Source organism: Bos indicus, chromosome 13 (genome assembly GCF_029378745.1).
Source record: "Bos indicus isolate NIAB-ARS_2022 breed Sahiwal x Tharparkar chromosome 13, NIAB-ARS_B.indTharparkar_mat_pri_1.0, whole genome shotgun sequence".
Classification (NCBI taxonomy): domain Eukaryota; kingdom Metazoa; phylum Chordata; class Mammalia; order Artiodactyla; family Bovidae; genus Bos; species Bos indicus.
The window spans coordinates 30376156-30391107 of record NC_091772.1 but is presented as its reverse complement, the minus strand read 5'-3'; the positions used below and the strand labels follow the sequence as shown (position 1 = coordinate 30391107).

Here is a 14952-nt window from a genome sequence, read left to right as displayed (position 1 = left end):
TCCTATTTGGAACCAGTCTGTTGTTCCATGTCCAGTTCTAACTGTTGCTTCCTGACCTGCATACAAATTTCTCAAGAGGCAGGTCAGGTGGTCTGGTATTCCCATCTCTTTCCAAATTTTCCACAGTTTATTGTGATCCACACAGTCAAAGGCTTTGGCATAGTCAATAAAGCAGAAATAGATGCTTTTCTGGAACTCTCTTGCTTTTTTGATGATCCAGCGGATGTTGGCAATTTGATCTCTGGTTCCTCTGCCTTTTCTAAAACCAGCTTGAACATCAGGAAGTTCATGGTTCACATATTGCTGAAGCCTGGCTTGGAGCCAACACTTGTTACTGTCCCATTATTAGTATTGCCATCCTAGTGGGCATTAAGTAGTTGTTGTGGCTTGATTTACATTTTCCTAATGACTGATGATGTTGATCATCTTTTTATATGCTCTTTGGCCATTTGTATATCTTCTTTGAGGAACTGTCTGTTCATGTCCCTTGCCTGATTTTGAATTCAGCTGTTTGTCTTTTTATTAAACTGTAAGATTTTTAATATTTTCTGGTCACTAGGCATATAACATATATTTTACTTACTTGTTTTAGGTATTATCTCACTAGTAAGCTCAATGATGGCAGAATTCGTGTCCACTTTGTCTCTTCCTGTTTCTAGCACCTAGAACAATGCTCTATAGATTTTTGTTAAACAGATGAAGATATAAATTAGCAGAATACACTGAAGATTTATTTCACATTGTGATATAACCATGTTGGTACTTGATAAAGGGGGAAAATGGAGCTGCATATGCTAAGTTGTCTTTTATCATAAGAATTCAATAGATCCCTAAGCTTGAAATCAAGAAATCAAGAAATAACTGTTAATGCTTGCAGTATCCTATATGGAGACAAAAATAGAAGAACTTACTTTTTTCTTTGGCCTGATCAACTTAAATACACACACATACATACACAGATTCTTTCTCCAGATGAGTGAATAAAAAAACTTCTTTGAGTATTCATAAATAATCATTTAAAAATCTGTCTTCATGGTTTGAGGATGGATGAGAAAATTGTTTCTATTCAGTGAAATAACTTTCTTTTTGAGATGAACAGTATATTTTTAGGACTCACATCCATACATTACTGCTGGAAAAACCATAGCCTTGACTAGACAGACCTTTGTTGGCAAAGTAATGTCTCTGCTTTTTAATATGCTGTCTAGGTTGGTCATAACTTTCCTTCCAAGGAGTAAGCATCTTTTAATTTCATGGTTGCAGTCACCATCTGCAGTGATTTTGGAGCCCCCCAAAATAAAGTCAACCACTGTTTCCACTGTTTCCCCATCTATTTGCCATGAAGTAATGGGACCAGATTCCATGATTTTAGTTTTCTGAATGTTGAGCTTTAAGCCAAGTTTTTCACTCTCCTCTTTCACTTTCATCAAGAGGCTCTTTAGTTCTTCTTTGCTTTCTGCCATAAGGGTGGTATCATCTGCATATCTGAGGTTATTGATATTTCTCCCGGCAATCTTGATTCCAGCTTGTGCTTCTTCCAGTCCAACGTTTCTCATGATGTACTCTGCATATAAGTTAAATAAGCAAGGTGACAATATACAGCCTTGACGAACTCCTTTTCCTATTTGGAACCAGTCTGTTGTTCCATGTCCAGTTCTAACTGTTGCTTCCTGACCTGCATACGGGTTTCTGAAGAGGCAGGTCAGGTGGTCTGGTATTCCCATCTCTTTCAGAATTTTCCACAGTTTATTGTGATCCACACAGTCAAAGCCTTTGGCAGAGTCAGTACAGCAGAAATAGATGTTTTTCTGGAATTTTCTTGTTTTTTCTTCTCTTTAATTATCGGTTTTCCCTTTGACTCATTAACTTCCTTTTTTACATTTGGTGGTCTCAGATTAAAATTATTTGGCTCACTTTCATATTTTCTTCTTGAATTGGAACTAATTATGGAGCTAATTTTCAATGCGGATTCAAGATGGTGCTCTAAATTTGACAATATGATACTTTAATAGTATTAGAATTATATCTATAAAAGGATAGACAAATAAATTTAGTGGTTTTGTTTTCATTGTGCATTTAAATCTCTGGGATGGAAGCTGCTGATTCAACATAAAAATAGTTGGAACCTACCTGTGACATCTAGCTTCATCTTCAGAAGATCAGTGACTAATTTCCTTGATAATCCATTTCCAACTTTCTTTTGAAGCCAGGAAGATGAGTTTTACATTCCTTTTTGCTCTCTTTTATGGTTTTAAAAGGACTCCTTGTATACTGTGTAGAGTCTTGCCTTTGACCTTTCCTATGATAAAACAGGTTTCCTTTTAGATAAGTACACATGAAAACACATCTCTGTTTAAATGCAAAGTATATGGAGAAACTGAATTTAATGCAAAAGAGAAACAAAACATTGAATTGTTCCTGCATGAGCTGACTCTTTTTACAGAGGTATCTGTTACTGGGAATCAAGATAGAATTCTTTATACAGAGCATGCTCTTTTTGTGTTCTTACTCTTTGGTGTAACATTAGCAGGACTACTGCAGTTACATGTTAGAACTTTTTTTAGGGCGTTCAAAAGTTGAACCATTCTACTTTATCATGAATATATTCCTGTACGTGTATTAACACAGTTTTAAGGAAAAGAAGCAAAATGAAGCTTTATAGATTTTATCATAAAGAAAATTAACTTCTATGTATCTTTCATTACTGATAAAAGTCTTAGAACTTGGAATATAATTAGATTCACAGTTGGGCATTTTGTAATACGGTTTTCCTATGTATTAATACGGTTTAGTCATCCCATCCATTTATCCTAAGTAAATTTTAGAGTTTTGTGCATTTGTTTAAATTTCATGCCTTATTTGCCTCAGAAAGGAAAATGGATTTAAGAGCTAAAATATTACTGTTTGTAGTTTAAATCATAATTGTCATATTTTTGTATTTTTTATGAATTTTTTTCTATTGTCTCAGTCATGTCCATGATATCATGCAGTGTACTGAAACTAGTAAACTCTTTCCATTTGAATTTGTGTCTTGTAGCTTTTTGTTACATTAGAACCCAGATCATTGTCCATACAAGATATGGTATTGCTGATATATGCCTACAGGCATTCTGTTATGAGTAAAGTCTATGAGTTTTTGTTTAGAATCAGCATTGATAAGTCCATACCTCTACCTGTCCGTCTAGAATTGATGAAAATAATTGTGGCAAATAGAGTGGGTTGCAGAAAAGGCCTTATAGCATATATTTAATGTATGATGAAAGTGAAATTGAAGGTGGCTCAGTCATGTTGCCTCTTTGCGACCCCAGGGAACTATATGGTCAGCATCTTGTGTGCACTCCTCATTCAGGCCTCGGTGCAACCCTGTGAAATAAGTACTGGTTTCATCTACATTTTAGAGTCTGGGACCAGTGAGAAATAACACCTCCTGGCTAAAGCCTGAATTCTGTTCACTGAGCTTTTAAATACTTCTGTCCCTTAGGAAAGCAAATTATGATACTAGGGTGAACTAGAGACTGAAAGAGGGGAGAGGTGTGTGCAGAGGAGATGGCACTAGAATTAAAGGATGTAATGGAAACGGCAACCCCCTCCAGTGTTCTTGCCTGGAGAATCCCAGGGACAGGGGAGCCTGGTGGGCTGTTGTCTCTGGGCTCGCACAGAGTCGGACATGACTGAAGCGACTTGGCAGCAGCAATGTATATTAGACTGAGACGAAATGAGGAATGCACTCTAGGCTTGGGAAAAGAGGAAGCAGAAAGAGATGTGGGATGTGAAGCTCTGTGCTGTATTTGGAGAATAATAGTCGGTTCATGATGGCTGAACTATATTCATTGTGCTAAGAGATAAGATGGAAGCAAAAATTGGGATTAGATACAGCACCAACTGGTATAATCATTTCTCCTCTGACATCTCACTGTACTCTGCTTATCTTGATAAGCTATGCATGCTTATCTTGATATGAAAGGCTAACCATGCCTGTTCATGGAAGTGGAACAACCTTCTTAAGAACTTTCTCTCTGAAGCTGTGATGAAACTTACAGAGTATTAGAAGTTGAGTACTGTCAGTATTTTTCACAGTTAAACCTTGTTTAAAATAGTAGAAAAGGAAGGAGGCTGTGGGAGGATCTAGGGTCAGGGATGTCCCTTACTTTGCACTTATACTAATCCAGGACTACGAAGTTTAAATGACCAGTGTAGTGTTGTGTGGACTGTAGTTTCAGTCATCTTTCTAGGCTTCTGTTTTCACAGGAAACATAGGAAGTGTATATATGTGTATGGAGATTCCTTCTGTGCAGCTTATGTGGCTAAAATTCACGTCCATGGGTAGCACGGAGGAATAGAAGAGGAAGAAGCAGGTCAAGGATGAACAGGACGAGCAGATATTATACATGTGACATAAACTAAAACCTCAGCTAGAATGTTAGGGTTTAATTCCTTTTGCCAGCTTCCTGAAGTCACAACCAATCCTAAAGTTTGAGCAGTTCACACAGCAGTATTCAAGACGGGTGGGGTGGGGCAGTGAGAACAGTCACCCCAGGCCAGAGCAGGCATTTGGCCACTGAAATCGTCTAGAACTGCCTGCATATGACAAGGATAAAGAGCAATTTGACCAAGTCCATTTTATTATGTTTAAACTCTGCGGCCAGTGTCCCCTCTTTTTGCTGTGCTGAGGCACACTCTAACCTTCTCCCCGGACACACGCCCCGAAGCTTCTCTTAATTTGCAGGGTGGCCGCACGTGTCCCGCAGGTGCCTGCCTCCTGCTGTGAGGACTTCGCAGTTCTCCTGGCACGGCCACAGGTGGCCCTCACAGCTTCTTCCAGGAGCTGGCAGGATGTCACTTCTGCTTCTGTTTCTTTGGCCAGCAATGGCACCTAACCAAACCGTGATGGCAGTGGGGCTCAGGAGTAGACCCCTGCCACAGAGAGGTACTACAGAGCCCATGACAACAAGCAGTGATTATACTCACAGGAAAGTGCAAGGAATTGACATCAACTGCACTGTCTTATCACCCTGGGCTACTGTGGGGCCAGGTAATGTCACAGAGTTTCAGTTTGTTTAAAGGATATAGAGTGTCTTAGCCTAGAAATGAGGAATTTTTGACCATCAGATTGATTTTTGTTATAATATGAACATCTACCATTTAAAAAAAAGCCAGATAATCATTTTTCTTGAATTTTGTAGGTATCCATGTGCCTAGAGAGTAACAGCTCGTGTTCGCGGTTTTCTTCATGACATACAGTGGTTAAAGGGGCAAAGAGCTTTTCTTGGCCCAGTTCTTCAGAGTAAACAAGAGAGAAAGTTATTCTAGATGTCCAGGAGAGCAGGACACCTTAGGCCTGAGGGATGAATTCTTTGGCATAAAGCAGTGGAGAAGGCTAGAGGGATCCCTGCAGTGAGTGGTCCAGTCATAGCGATAGGGAGGAAAAGAATCCAACCGGTGTTAATATGAATCATCATAAGGATTTCAGCGCATCATATTGAAGACTTTCCTTCCATTGCCTGGTCTTGTTTACACATTTAGAGTTTATGTTTCTGTGCAGAAAGAATCTTGAAAGGCTTTGCTTGTGTTATTTTCTACTCTGACTTCGCTGACACAGCACAGGTCAGCACACAGCAGTGAGCTGTTGTGGGGTAACTGGGACTGCTGCATATTCGAGCAATCATGGAAGAGTAAGAAAAAAGGCCACTGTCCTACCTACTTTAAAGAGCATTAAAAAATATATATTTATTTATTTACTGGGCTGCCTTGGGTCTTGGTTGTGGCAGGCAGGATCTTTTGTTGTCATTGTGCAGTGTATGGGCTCAGTAGTTGCTCTGCCGCATATGGGATCTTAGTTCCCTGACCAGGGATTGAATCTGAGTCCTCTTCATTGGAATGCGGTTTCTTAAACACTGGAGCACCAGGGAATTCCCTACTTGAGAGCATTTGATAACTGATTTAAAATCTTATTTCTTAGTGGTTCCCAAAGTATTTTCCTTAAGTAGTTAATGAGCAAAGTCAATATGGAACATATAATAAAGTGATTTTTAAAGCAAAATTTTACTTAAAGTCTAAAGAGTAATTATATCCCAGTTAGCTTTGTGTGTGTGTGTGTGTGTGTGTGTGTGTGTGTGTGTGTGTGTGTGTGTGTGTGTGGAAAGACTCCTCATAGCACTATAAAATGTTGTCTGCAAGCTAGAATGTAATTTATATGTGCATGATCATTCCTGAAAATAGATAAGGTTCTCAGGGGTTCTTTGATTACTCATGACAACAGATTGCTCTTGATAATGATGAAAGGTATAATAAATAAGCTTTAAAGACCTTTCTGGTAATGAGCTACATATTAACATCTAGCTAACACACTGAACACGGGCCTTCCTTATATTTCCGTAGGTATTTTAGAAGCATAGCTAATGTTACAACATTTTAAAAGGTTTATGGTGGATAGACAGAGCTACACGAAAAAGAGATATTCATTTCATGACTCTAGGATATTGGATAGTCCCATTACACCTCAGGGTTTTGTTTTGTTTTGTTTTTTTTTTTCATCTCTTATAGTACTTTGCCAGTTAAGGAAAGGTGGATGAAGCCAGATAACTTTAAAAGCTATATTGTTTAGCAGTCTCTGTTGACCAGTAAATTGGCTGAGAAGGAGGTGTTTGCTATAACATTCCTGTGATTAAAGCATCCGATTATATTTAACTAGTGTAGAATACTACTTTTAAAATAAAATTAATGTTGATGATAAATCAGAATTTAGAAGTATTGCTAATTAAAATATTTGACTCCCAGGTTTAGATTCTTTTGTGGGAGTACCTTAAAGAGTTTTGGATGCAGTATATACTGAAATTTTCTCCTAAGTACTGCAACTGGGGAAGAAAAAAAAATGCTTACAGTTGTCCTTGCTGCCTTAGATAATTTGGAATTACATCGTTGGAATCTATTTATTTGCAACTCGGTAGTTTCTTGAGGATGGGGGATATGTGAGTTTGAATTTTATTTTAGAAAGTAATTTTAAGAGGATTTTAATAAAATTCACGGAACATATTTTTCTTTCTTCCATTAGATTGTGATGTCTTTATCTCATCTAATAGGCTTGACAGGTATTCAAAACATTATGGGTATGTAGGTAGTTATATGGGGAAAATATGTTAAATATGTAGTCTAAAAACTATTGCCACATTTAAGTCTTAGATATAGAAAATCTAAGGGTAGGATTCTCTTCATATTGTTCTTCACATTTATACAGTTTTTACATGAGTTCTATTTTATATTATCCTTTCTAATTAAATCATTTCCTTTATGTGCAATGAAAAAAATTTGGCAGTTATATCTCACTAAAATATCTTGTCTTAAGGTTGAAAAGGACCCTTTCTCAATTAATGAAATTCTACACTTGCTGTTCAAACTTGCTGTGCAGATATGAAATAGATGTAATATTACGATATCGCCAAAATTACTACATGGGCCATCCTACTCCAGGTCTTACACAGGGAACCTTGTTTAGAAGTGTTGAAGTTAAATAAATTGGTAAAAATGAGTGTTGGAATTTGTAATTTTAAACCAAATTAGAAAGTTACAAGTTTGGAGTTCAGCATGAAGCACTTTAATGGGAATAGAAGGTGGTTTTGTAACTTGTCCTGATTTCATATATAAACATTTAAACATAAATTTAAACAAGCTTTAACTAAGAGATCTTTTTCTACAGTAATCTAAAAAGCATTGTAAACACTCAAAATAAGCAAGCCAACAATCAATTTAGAAGACTGTTTTTAATTTATGGATGAAAACTTTTGGAATGTTTGCCTTAGAATTTATTGTAATCTTTTGTGGTTTTGGTAGGGGGACTTCGTGTTTTTCTTTTCCCCTCTGTGATACAAACACATCTTAAAATCAGTGATATGAGTTAAGAACAATTAATTCCTAAGGAGTATGGCAGATTAGCTATTAGTATATTACTGAAACCAAAGGAGCAAAACAAGATTTTTTTTCTCTTAATTATTCAAGACACAGTTTGCTTCACTAGTAATGACAGTTATAGTTGATGGTTTTATTATATGGAACCCGACCACTACCACTGGGTTGTATTTTAAGAGGAAAAAGGAATTTCTGTTTTGGTAGTTTACTTCTGAGGGTTTTTCGTTGTCTCCTCATAGTGTTTTGAGATACTTGTTTTAGCTTTTAAACGTCAAACAAGAAGTTCTCTAAATTCCTTTTTGGAAATACTCCATCCTGACATCTTTGCTATAATCTCCTTTCACCTGTTACCATATTTTGCCTGGCAGACTCTCCAGCTTTGGTCTCCTTTAGTCCTCATCGCCTTCTTCTGCTGGCCTGTGAGAGGCCTACGACTGGCACCCACTGGGTGGCATAGTGTTAAGACAGCCAGTGCTCCACTTGGGTTTTTAACCATCTCCTCCAAACTGCATGTGTATTCTTCCATCAGAGCGGATTCCCCTGCCTAACCACTCCCTGTCTCTCACAGTTCTCCATCCTGTTCAGCTCTTTCAGCAGTTTCCCTGGGCTGTGCTCATTCACATGGTTTCTGCCTTTGATGATTCCATTCCGGCTAGTGAGAATTTCCTACCCTCTTTTCTGTTTCACATGAGAGCCAAAGTACCTTCTTTGTAAAATTTATTAAGGTGATTAAGACATCATTATATCCCCAGATATGTCAAAAGAAGGCATGTTTACTACATCTTAGAGCATTGAGGGGGAAAAATATAATATATTCTCTAAATCATGGGTCGGTAAACTATGGCTCACAGGCTAAGTCAAGCCCTACACCTATTTTGTGAAATATTTATTGGAACACAACCAGGTGCTCTTGTTTATGTATTATATTATCTTGCTGTTATGCATTATTTTGCTACCTTATGGCCTGTGAAGCCTAAAATATTTACGGTCTGGCCCATCACAGAAAAAATTTGCCAACCCTCACTCCAAATGAACACTTGTTAAACCAGAGTACACCAGAACTTTGCCCAGGCTTCATCTGATATTTCTATATTAGGCCATCACTGTTCAAACAAGAATTAAGTACACGTTTTCTGAAGCCTAAATTGTTTATATGTTTATAACCGGAGGCAAGAGATCAGCAGTGAATGTTTTTGTTAGTCTATTTTAATTTTCTTTTTTTTTACATAAGCATAGTATTTATTTATTTGTAGCACTTGAAACTTAAAGATGAGACATCAGGTAGTTAATAAATTCTTTTCATACTCCCTTATTTTCTGAAATCTTTAATGTCAGAGAATTTGATGCCAACCTTTTCCTCAGGCTAGAACTGGAATCTTCCTTGTTCCCCAAACTTTATAAACGGTGGCAATTTCCCAAAACTTCACTTTGTAGGAAGATTTAAAAGATGCTTCATTTATATTCTCTGCCACCTCTTCCCTGCAAAAGATTCTTTTTGTTTGTTTTTTACCAAGAAAAACATTATGCCCGTTCCTTCTACTTAGATCACAGTTTTAATTAATATTTAGAAATTTTGAAGTAATGTGTTAAAACTCATTTCGAGCTCTGCCTCATCACTTACTAGAAACAAAGGTTGAAATGCAACAGGTGGTGAGTAGGAAGAATGACTTTATCTTCATCTTGTGCTTCCAAACCCTCCCCTTTGCATAAGAGCTCATCTACAGCTGTATACCTTTTCCTTCACCAGCGTTTCAGTGACTTTGCTCCTCCACAGATTCCAACATGTGTTCTCAAGGGGACAATTGAAAAAGAAAGGAGAGTTGGAAACAGTTTCTACATGTAGAAACGTTTGCAATTAAGGTTTGGGAGTGGTAAAGGAAGCTAAGTAATAATAATAACAATAGTCTCAATGCTATTAAACGCTCCCTAAATCTGAGAACCCACACTACAATCCTGGCCTTGATACAAAGGTGATTGTAGAGCTAAGGCTGTACTGGTGATGTATTAGAGAAAGGAAAGCATTTTAAGAAATATTGTTCAGACTAGGTTAAATGAACAAATTTAACCCAAGAATCGGGTAGTATCTGTAGTACCAAACTACAGTGCCTTTTTCCTTTGGCTCAATGATCCTGCTCTGGAACTCTGTCCTACAGATACAACTGTTCATGTCCTATAGATATGACTGTTCACGTATGAAATCACATGTTCCAGTGTATTTGGTACAGCAGTGGTTATGGTAAAATGTTACACACAATCCAAGTATCCAGCAGTAAAGGACTGGATCATAAAATCAGAAAGGCGTTGAAAGTTCAGCCAGATGAAAGCATGGCCCTTGACATGTGTATTAATGATACTGAAAATGCAGGAAAAGGAGACCCTAAAAGTTGGTATCAAGGGATGGTAAAAGGGAAATAATTGTACATTACCAGATCTACATTATAAAGTAACAGATTTTTTAAAATTATTTTATCATTTAATACATTAAAACTGTGTAGGGGCTTGTATATATTGCCTTGTTTTGACTCCCATACCCATTTGATACCTACTCCCCATTGAATGGAACATACTATTAAGGTGCTCAAACATGGTCAGGTGAGAACTACTCTAACTGACCCTGAAGAGTTTATTCCTTCATCTTTGAGATAAGGGCAAGATGATTAGGACAAAAGTTATTTAGTGCATTTCTTTAAAATTTGTTTCCATGGAGAAATAGCAATTTAAATTCTATTTAACATTTATATCCCACTTTTTTAAAAATTGAAGAATAGTTGATTTACAGTGTTGTATTTCTGCTGTACAGCAAAGTGATTCAGTTATACAAATATATATACTCTTTTTCATATTCTCTTCCATTGTGGTTTGTTACAGGATACTGTATATAGTTCCCTGTGCTGTACAGTAGACCATGTTGATTAGCTATTTTATATATAGTTATTTGTATGTACTAATCCCAGGCTCCTAATTTATCCCTCCCCCATCCCCTCCCTGCTTTGGTAATCATAGGTTTGTTTTCTGTGTGAGTCTGTTTCCATTTTATAAATAAGTTCATTTTTTTATATTTTAGATTGCACATGTAATTGATATCATACAGTATTTGACTTTCTGGTGTATTTCACTTAGTATGATACTCTCTAGGTCAGTCTGTGTTGCTGCACATGGCTTGATTTTATTCTTTTTTGTGGCTGAGTAATATCCGTGTGTGTGTATACCACATCTTTATTTCTTTCATGTCTTAGCTATTCAGATAGTGCTGCTGTGAACACAGGGGTGCATTTATCCTTTTGAACCATGGTTTTCTCCAGATATCTGCCCAGGAGTGGGATTGCTAAATCATATGGTAGTTCTATGTTTAGCTTTTAAAAGAATCTCCATACTGTTCTCCATAGTGGCTGTACCAATGTACATTCCCACCAACAGTGTACAACCGTTCCCTTTTCTGTGCACCCTCTCTAGCATTTGTTATTTGTAGACTTTTTAATGATGTGGCCATTCTGACCTTTGTGAGGTGATACCTCATTGTAGTTTTGATTTATTTATTTTTTGAATTGTATGAGGTATTTGGATATTTTGGAAATTAAGCCCTTGTCAATTGCATCATTTGCAAATATTTTCTCCCATTCTTCAGGATGTCTTTTTACTTTGTTTATGGTTTCCTTTGCTGTGCAAAAACTTAAGAGTTTGATTAGGTCCCATTTGTTTATTTTTACTTTTATTTCTATTGCCTTGGGAGACTGACCGAAGAAAACATTGCTACAATTTATGTCAGAGTGTTTTGCCTATGATCTCTTCTAGGAGTTTTATGGTGTCATGTTTTATATTTAAGTCATTAAGCCATTTTGAGTTTGTGTGTGGTATTGAGGTGAGTATTCTAAGTTCACTGATTTATATGTGGCTGTAAATCAAGTGTGTGGGTTTATTTCTGGACTCTGTTCCATTGATCCATATGTCTGTTTTTGTACCAGTACCATGCTATTTTGATTACTGTAGCTGTGTAGTATTGTCTGAAGTCTGGCAGGGTTATGTCTCCAGCTTTGTTCTTTTTTCTCAGGATTGCTTTGGCAGTTCTGGTCTTTAATGGTTCCGTATACATTTTAGGATTCTTTGTTCTAGTTCTGTAAAAAAATGTCATAAGTAATTTGATAGGGATTGCTTTAAATCTGTAGATTGCTTTGGGTAATATAGAGATTTTAATAATAATTCTTTCAACCCAGGAGCATGGGATGTCTTTCTGTCTCATTAAGTCATTTCCAAATTCCTTCATCAGTGTTTTATAGTTCTCACCATATGAGTCTTTCACTTGTTTGGCCAGGTTCATTCCTAAGTATTTTATTACTTTTGATGCGATTTTAAAAGGGATTTTTTTTGTACTTTTTGATATTTCATTGTTAGTGTAAAGAACTGTAACAGATTTCTGTATATTAATTTTGTATCCTGCTATATTATTGGTTATTTATCAGTTCTAGAAGTTTTTATATGAAATCTTTAGGATTTTCTACATATATGTCATCTGCATATAATGAAAATTTTACTTCCCTTTTATTTTGAATCCCTTTATTTTTCTTGTTCAATTGCTGTGGCTAGGACTTTCAATACTATGTTGATTAGAAGAGCTGAGAGTGGACATCCTGGTCTTGTTTCAGATTTTAGTGGGAAAGCTTTCAGCTTTTCACCATTGAGTTTTATGTTGGCTGAGGATTTGTCATAAATAGCATTTGTCATGTTGAGATATGTTCCCTTTATACCTACTCCTCAAAAAGGAATCAAGATGGTAAAAAGAGAAGCTTGGGAAACTTGCTCTCTGATAAGGTTTGTCTGAATGAACATAATTATAGGCAGATGCTTGGACCAGATATATGAATAGGGGAAAACAACTAGAGCCTATATTCTAGTTTCATGTTGGTTAAGTGTAGAATTTCATAATGGTTAAAATATGTGGAGTAAAGCTTTGTGAAGAGTCCAGGATAACATTGAATTTTATGCTTATTTTTGGTAAGTTGTGGCTTACTTTTAAAGAAATTCATCATGATAGAGAATAAGTTTTATAGGGGGAAAAAACCTGCCTTTTGGATATTTCCTTTAATAAAAGTTAAAATTCTGAACATGCTGAAGTTGTTATTGATCTGTCCCTAGGTCGTTGATATAACATGCTTTCTAAAGTAAAAAATTTCAAATGAATTCTTATGTAATTGTTGTCATATCTCTGGATTTAATTTTTAGATATTTGAAAACTAGAGTATATTTTGTTATTTTTCATTGGCTATTACTATACAACAAAAAATGTCATTAATTTTTAGAGATTCAGTTTTATAGTAATTACTTATGCAATATTAGACTTTTTCAAGAGTTATATAAAACTTTATATGTCATTCTTACAACAGTTCTCTGTGAAGTATTGCCATTTTTCAGAGGTAAAGTTAAGGCCCAGAGAGTCATACAGCTATGATACAAATATTAACATAACTCACAGTATTTTGATTCCAAATGTCTTCATTTCTCTAGCCTTGTATTTATTTTGTTTTTAGTGTCATGATATTGCAGCTTGTTGATAGCATGTTTTTTTATGTTTTCAGGATATGGCTTTAGTTGCCCCTGAGGCTCCTTCAGAACAAGCCAGAAGAGTTTTTCAAACTTATGATCCAGAAGGTAAAAGATTTTATTTTTTATTAACATTGTTTTATATCTTTATATATTTGAAATACATTGATCCTTTCCTGAGTTTTATTTTTAAAGAGTTGTTGGATTACTGAATGAAATCTATCTTGGACTAGTTGAAAGTTTTAAATAAGAAACAGTGGAAATGAGAACCAAAAAAAGTGATCATCATATTCTCACAAGGAAGGGTTTTGTTTCACATGGTACTTAAGTATGGTTACTTGAATCTTGACTTCTGATGGTGTTAAACAGGGAAAAATACTACTTTTGAATTAAACTTTCTTAGCAGTTTTCAAATAAGCAGTACAGTATGATTAATTCTAGTCACCATGCTGTATATCACATCCCATGACTCATATTATAACTGAAGGTTGTACCTCTGACATCTTTTACTCCTTTCACCTACTCCCCCACCCCTTGCCTCTAGCAACCACCAATTTGTTCCTGTATCTGTGAGCTCAGTCTTGTTTAGATTCCACATATAATTGGGATAATATGGTATTTGTCTTTGTCTGATTTACTTCACTTTAGCATAATGCCCTCAAGTTCCAACCATGTTGAGGCAAATAGAAAGAGTTCCTTCCTTTTTTATTGGCTGAATAATACTCCATTTAGTGTATAGACCACATTTTCTTCATCCATTCATCCACTGATGGACATTTGGAGTGTTTCAGTATCTTGGGTTGTAAACAGTGCAGCATTGAACGTGAAGATGCATCTCAAGTAGTGTTTTCTCTTCCTTCAAATAAATACCCAGAAGTGGAATTGCTGGATGATGTGGTAGTTCTTTCTCTTTTTAACTTTCTGAGAAACCTCCATACTGTACTCCATAGTGGCTGTACATCCCCACTAACAGTGCACAGGGGTTCCCTTTTCTCCACATCCTCTCGAACACCTGCTGTTTCTTATTGTGACTTTGATTTGCATTTCCCTGACAACTAGTGGGTGTTGAGTACGGTTTCATGTACCTGTTGTATATAATCAGTATATCTTCATAGGAAAATGTGCATTCAGAGCCTCTGCCTCTATTTTAATCATAGTGTTTGGGGTTTCTGTATTGAGTTCTGTGAGTTCTTCACATATTTTGTATAGTAACCCTTTATCAGATGTGAGATTTGCAAATATATTCTCCCATTCAGTAGGTTGCCTTTTCATTTTCCTTTGTTACACAGAAGCTTTTTAGTTTGATACAGTCCACTTGTTTATTTTTGCTTTTGTTGTCACATCCAAAAAAATCAATGCCAAGAGTGTCGTGGAGCTTACCACCTGTGTTTTCTAACAAGTTTTAAGGTTTCTGGTCTTACAGTCAAGTCTTAACTCAAAGTGGATCAAATTATGTGTGTGGTGTAAGACAAGTGGTCCAGTTTTCACAGTACCACTTGTTGAAGAGACTGGTCT

General features: G+C 36.2%; 1 protein-coding gene across 3 annotated transcripts in view; it reads left to right on the top strand.

The window, feature by feature from the left end:
* MINDY3 (MINDY lysine 48 deubiquitinase 3) overlaps positions 1 to 14952 on the top strand; it is a 79573-nt gene that overhangs the window by 51426 nt on the left and 13195 nt on the right. For all 3 annotated transcript variants that reach the window (XM_019973100.2, XM_019973101.2, XM_070800874.1), the window contains one exon: positions 13473 to 13545. In XM_019973100.2, coding sequence (XP_019828659.1) covers positions 13473 to 13545 — 73 coding nt within the window. The remainder of the gene's footprint in view (positions 1 to 13472; positions 13546 to 14952) is intronic.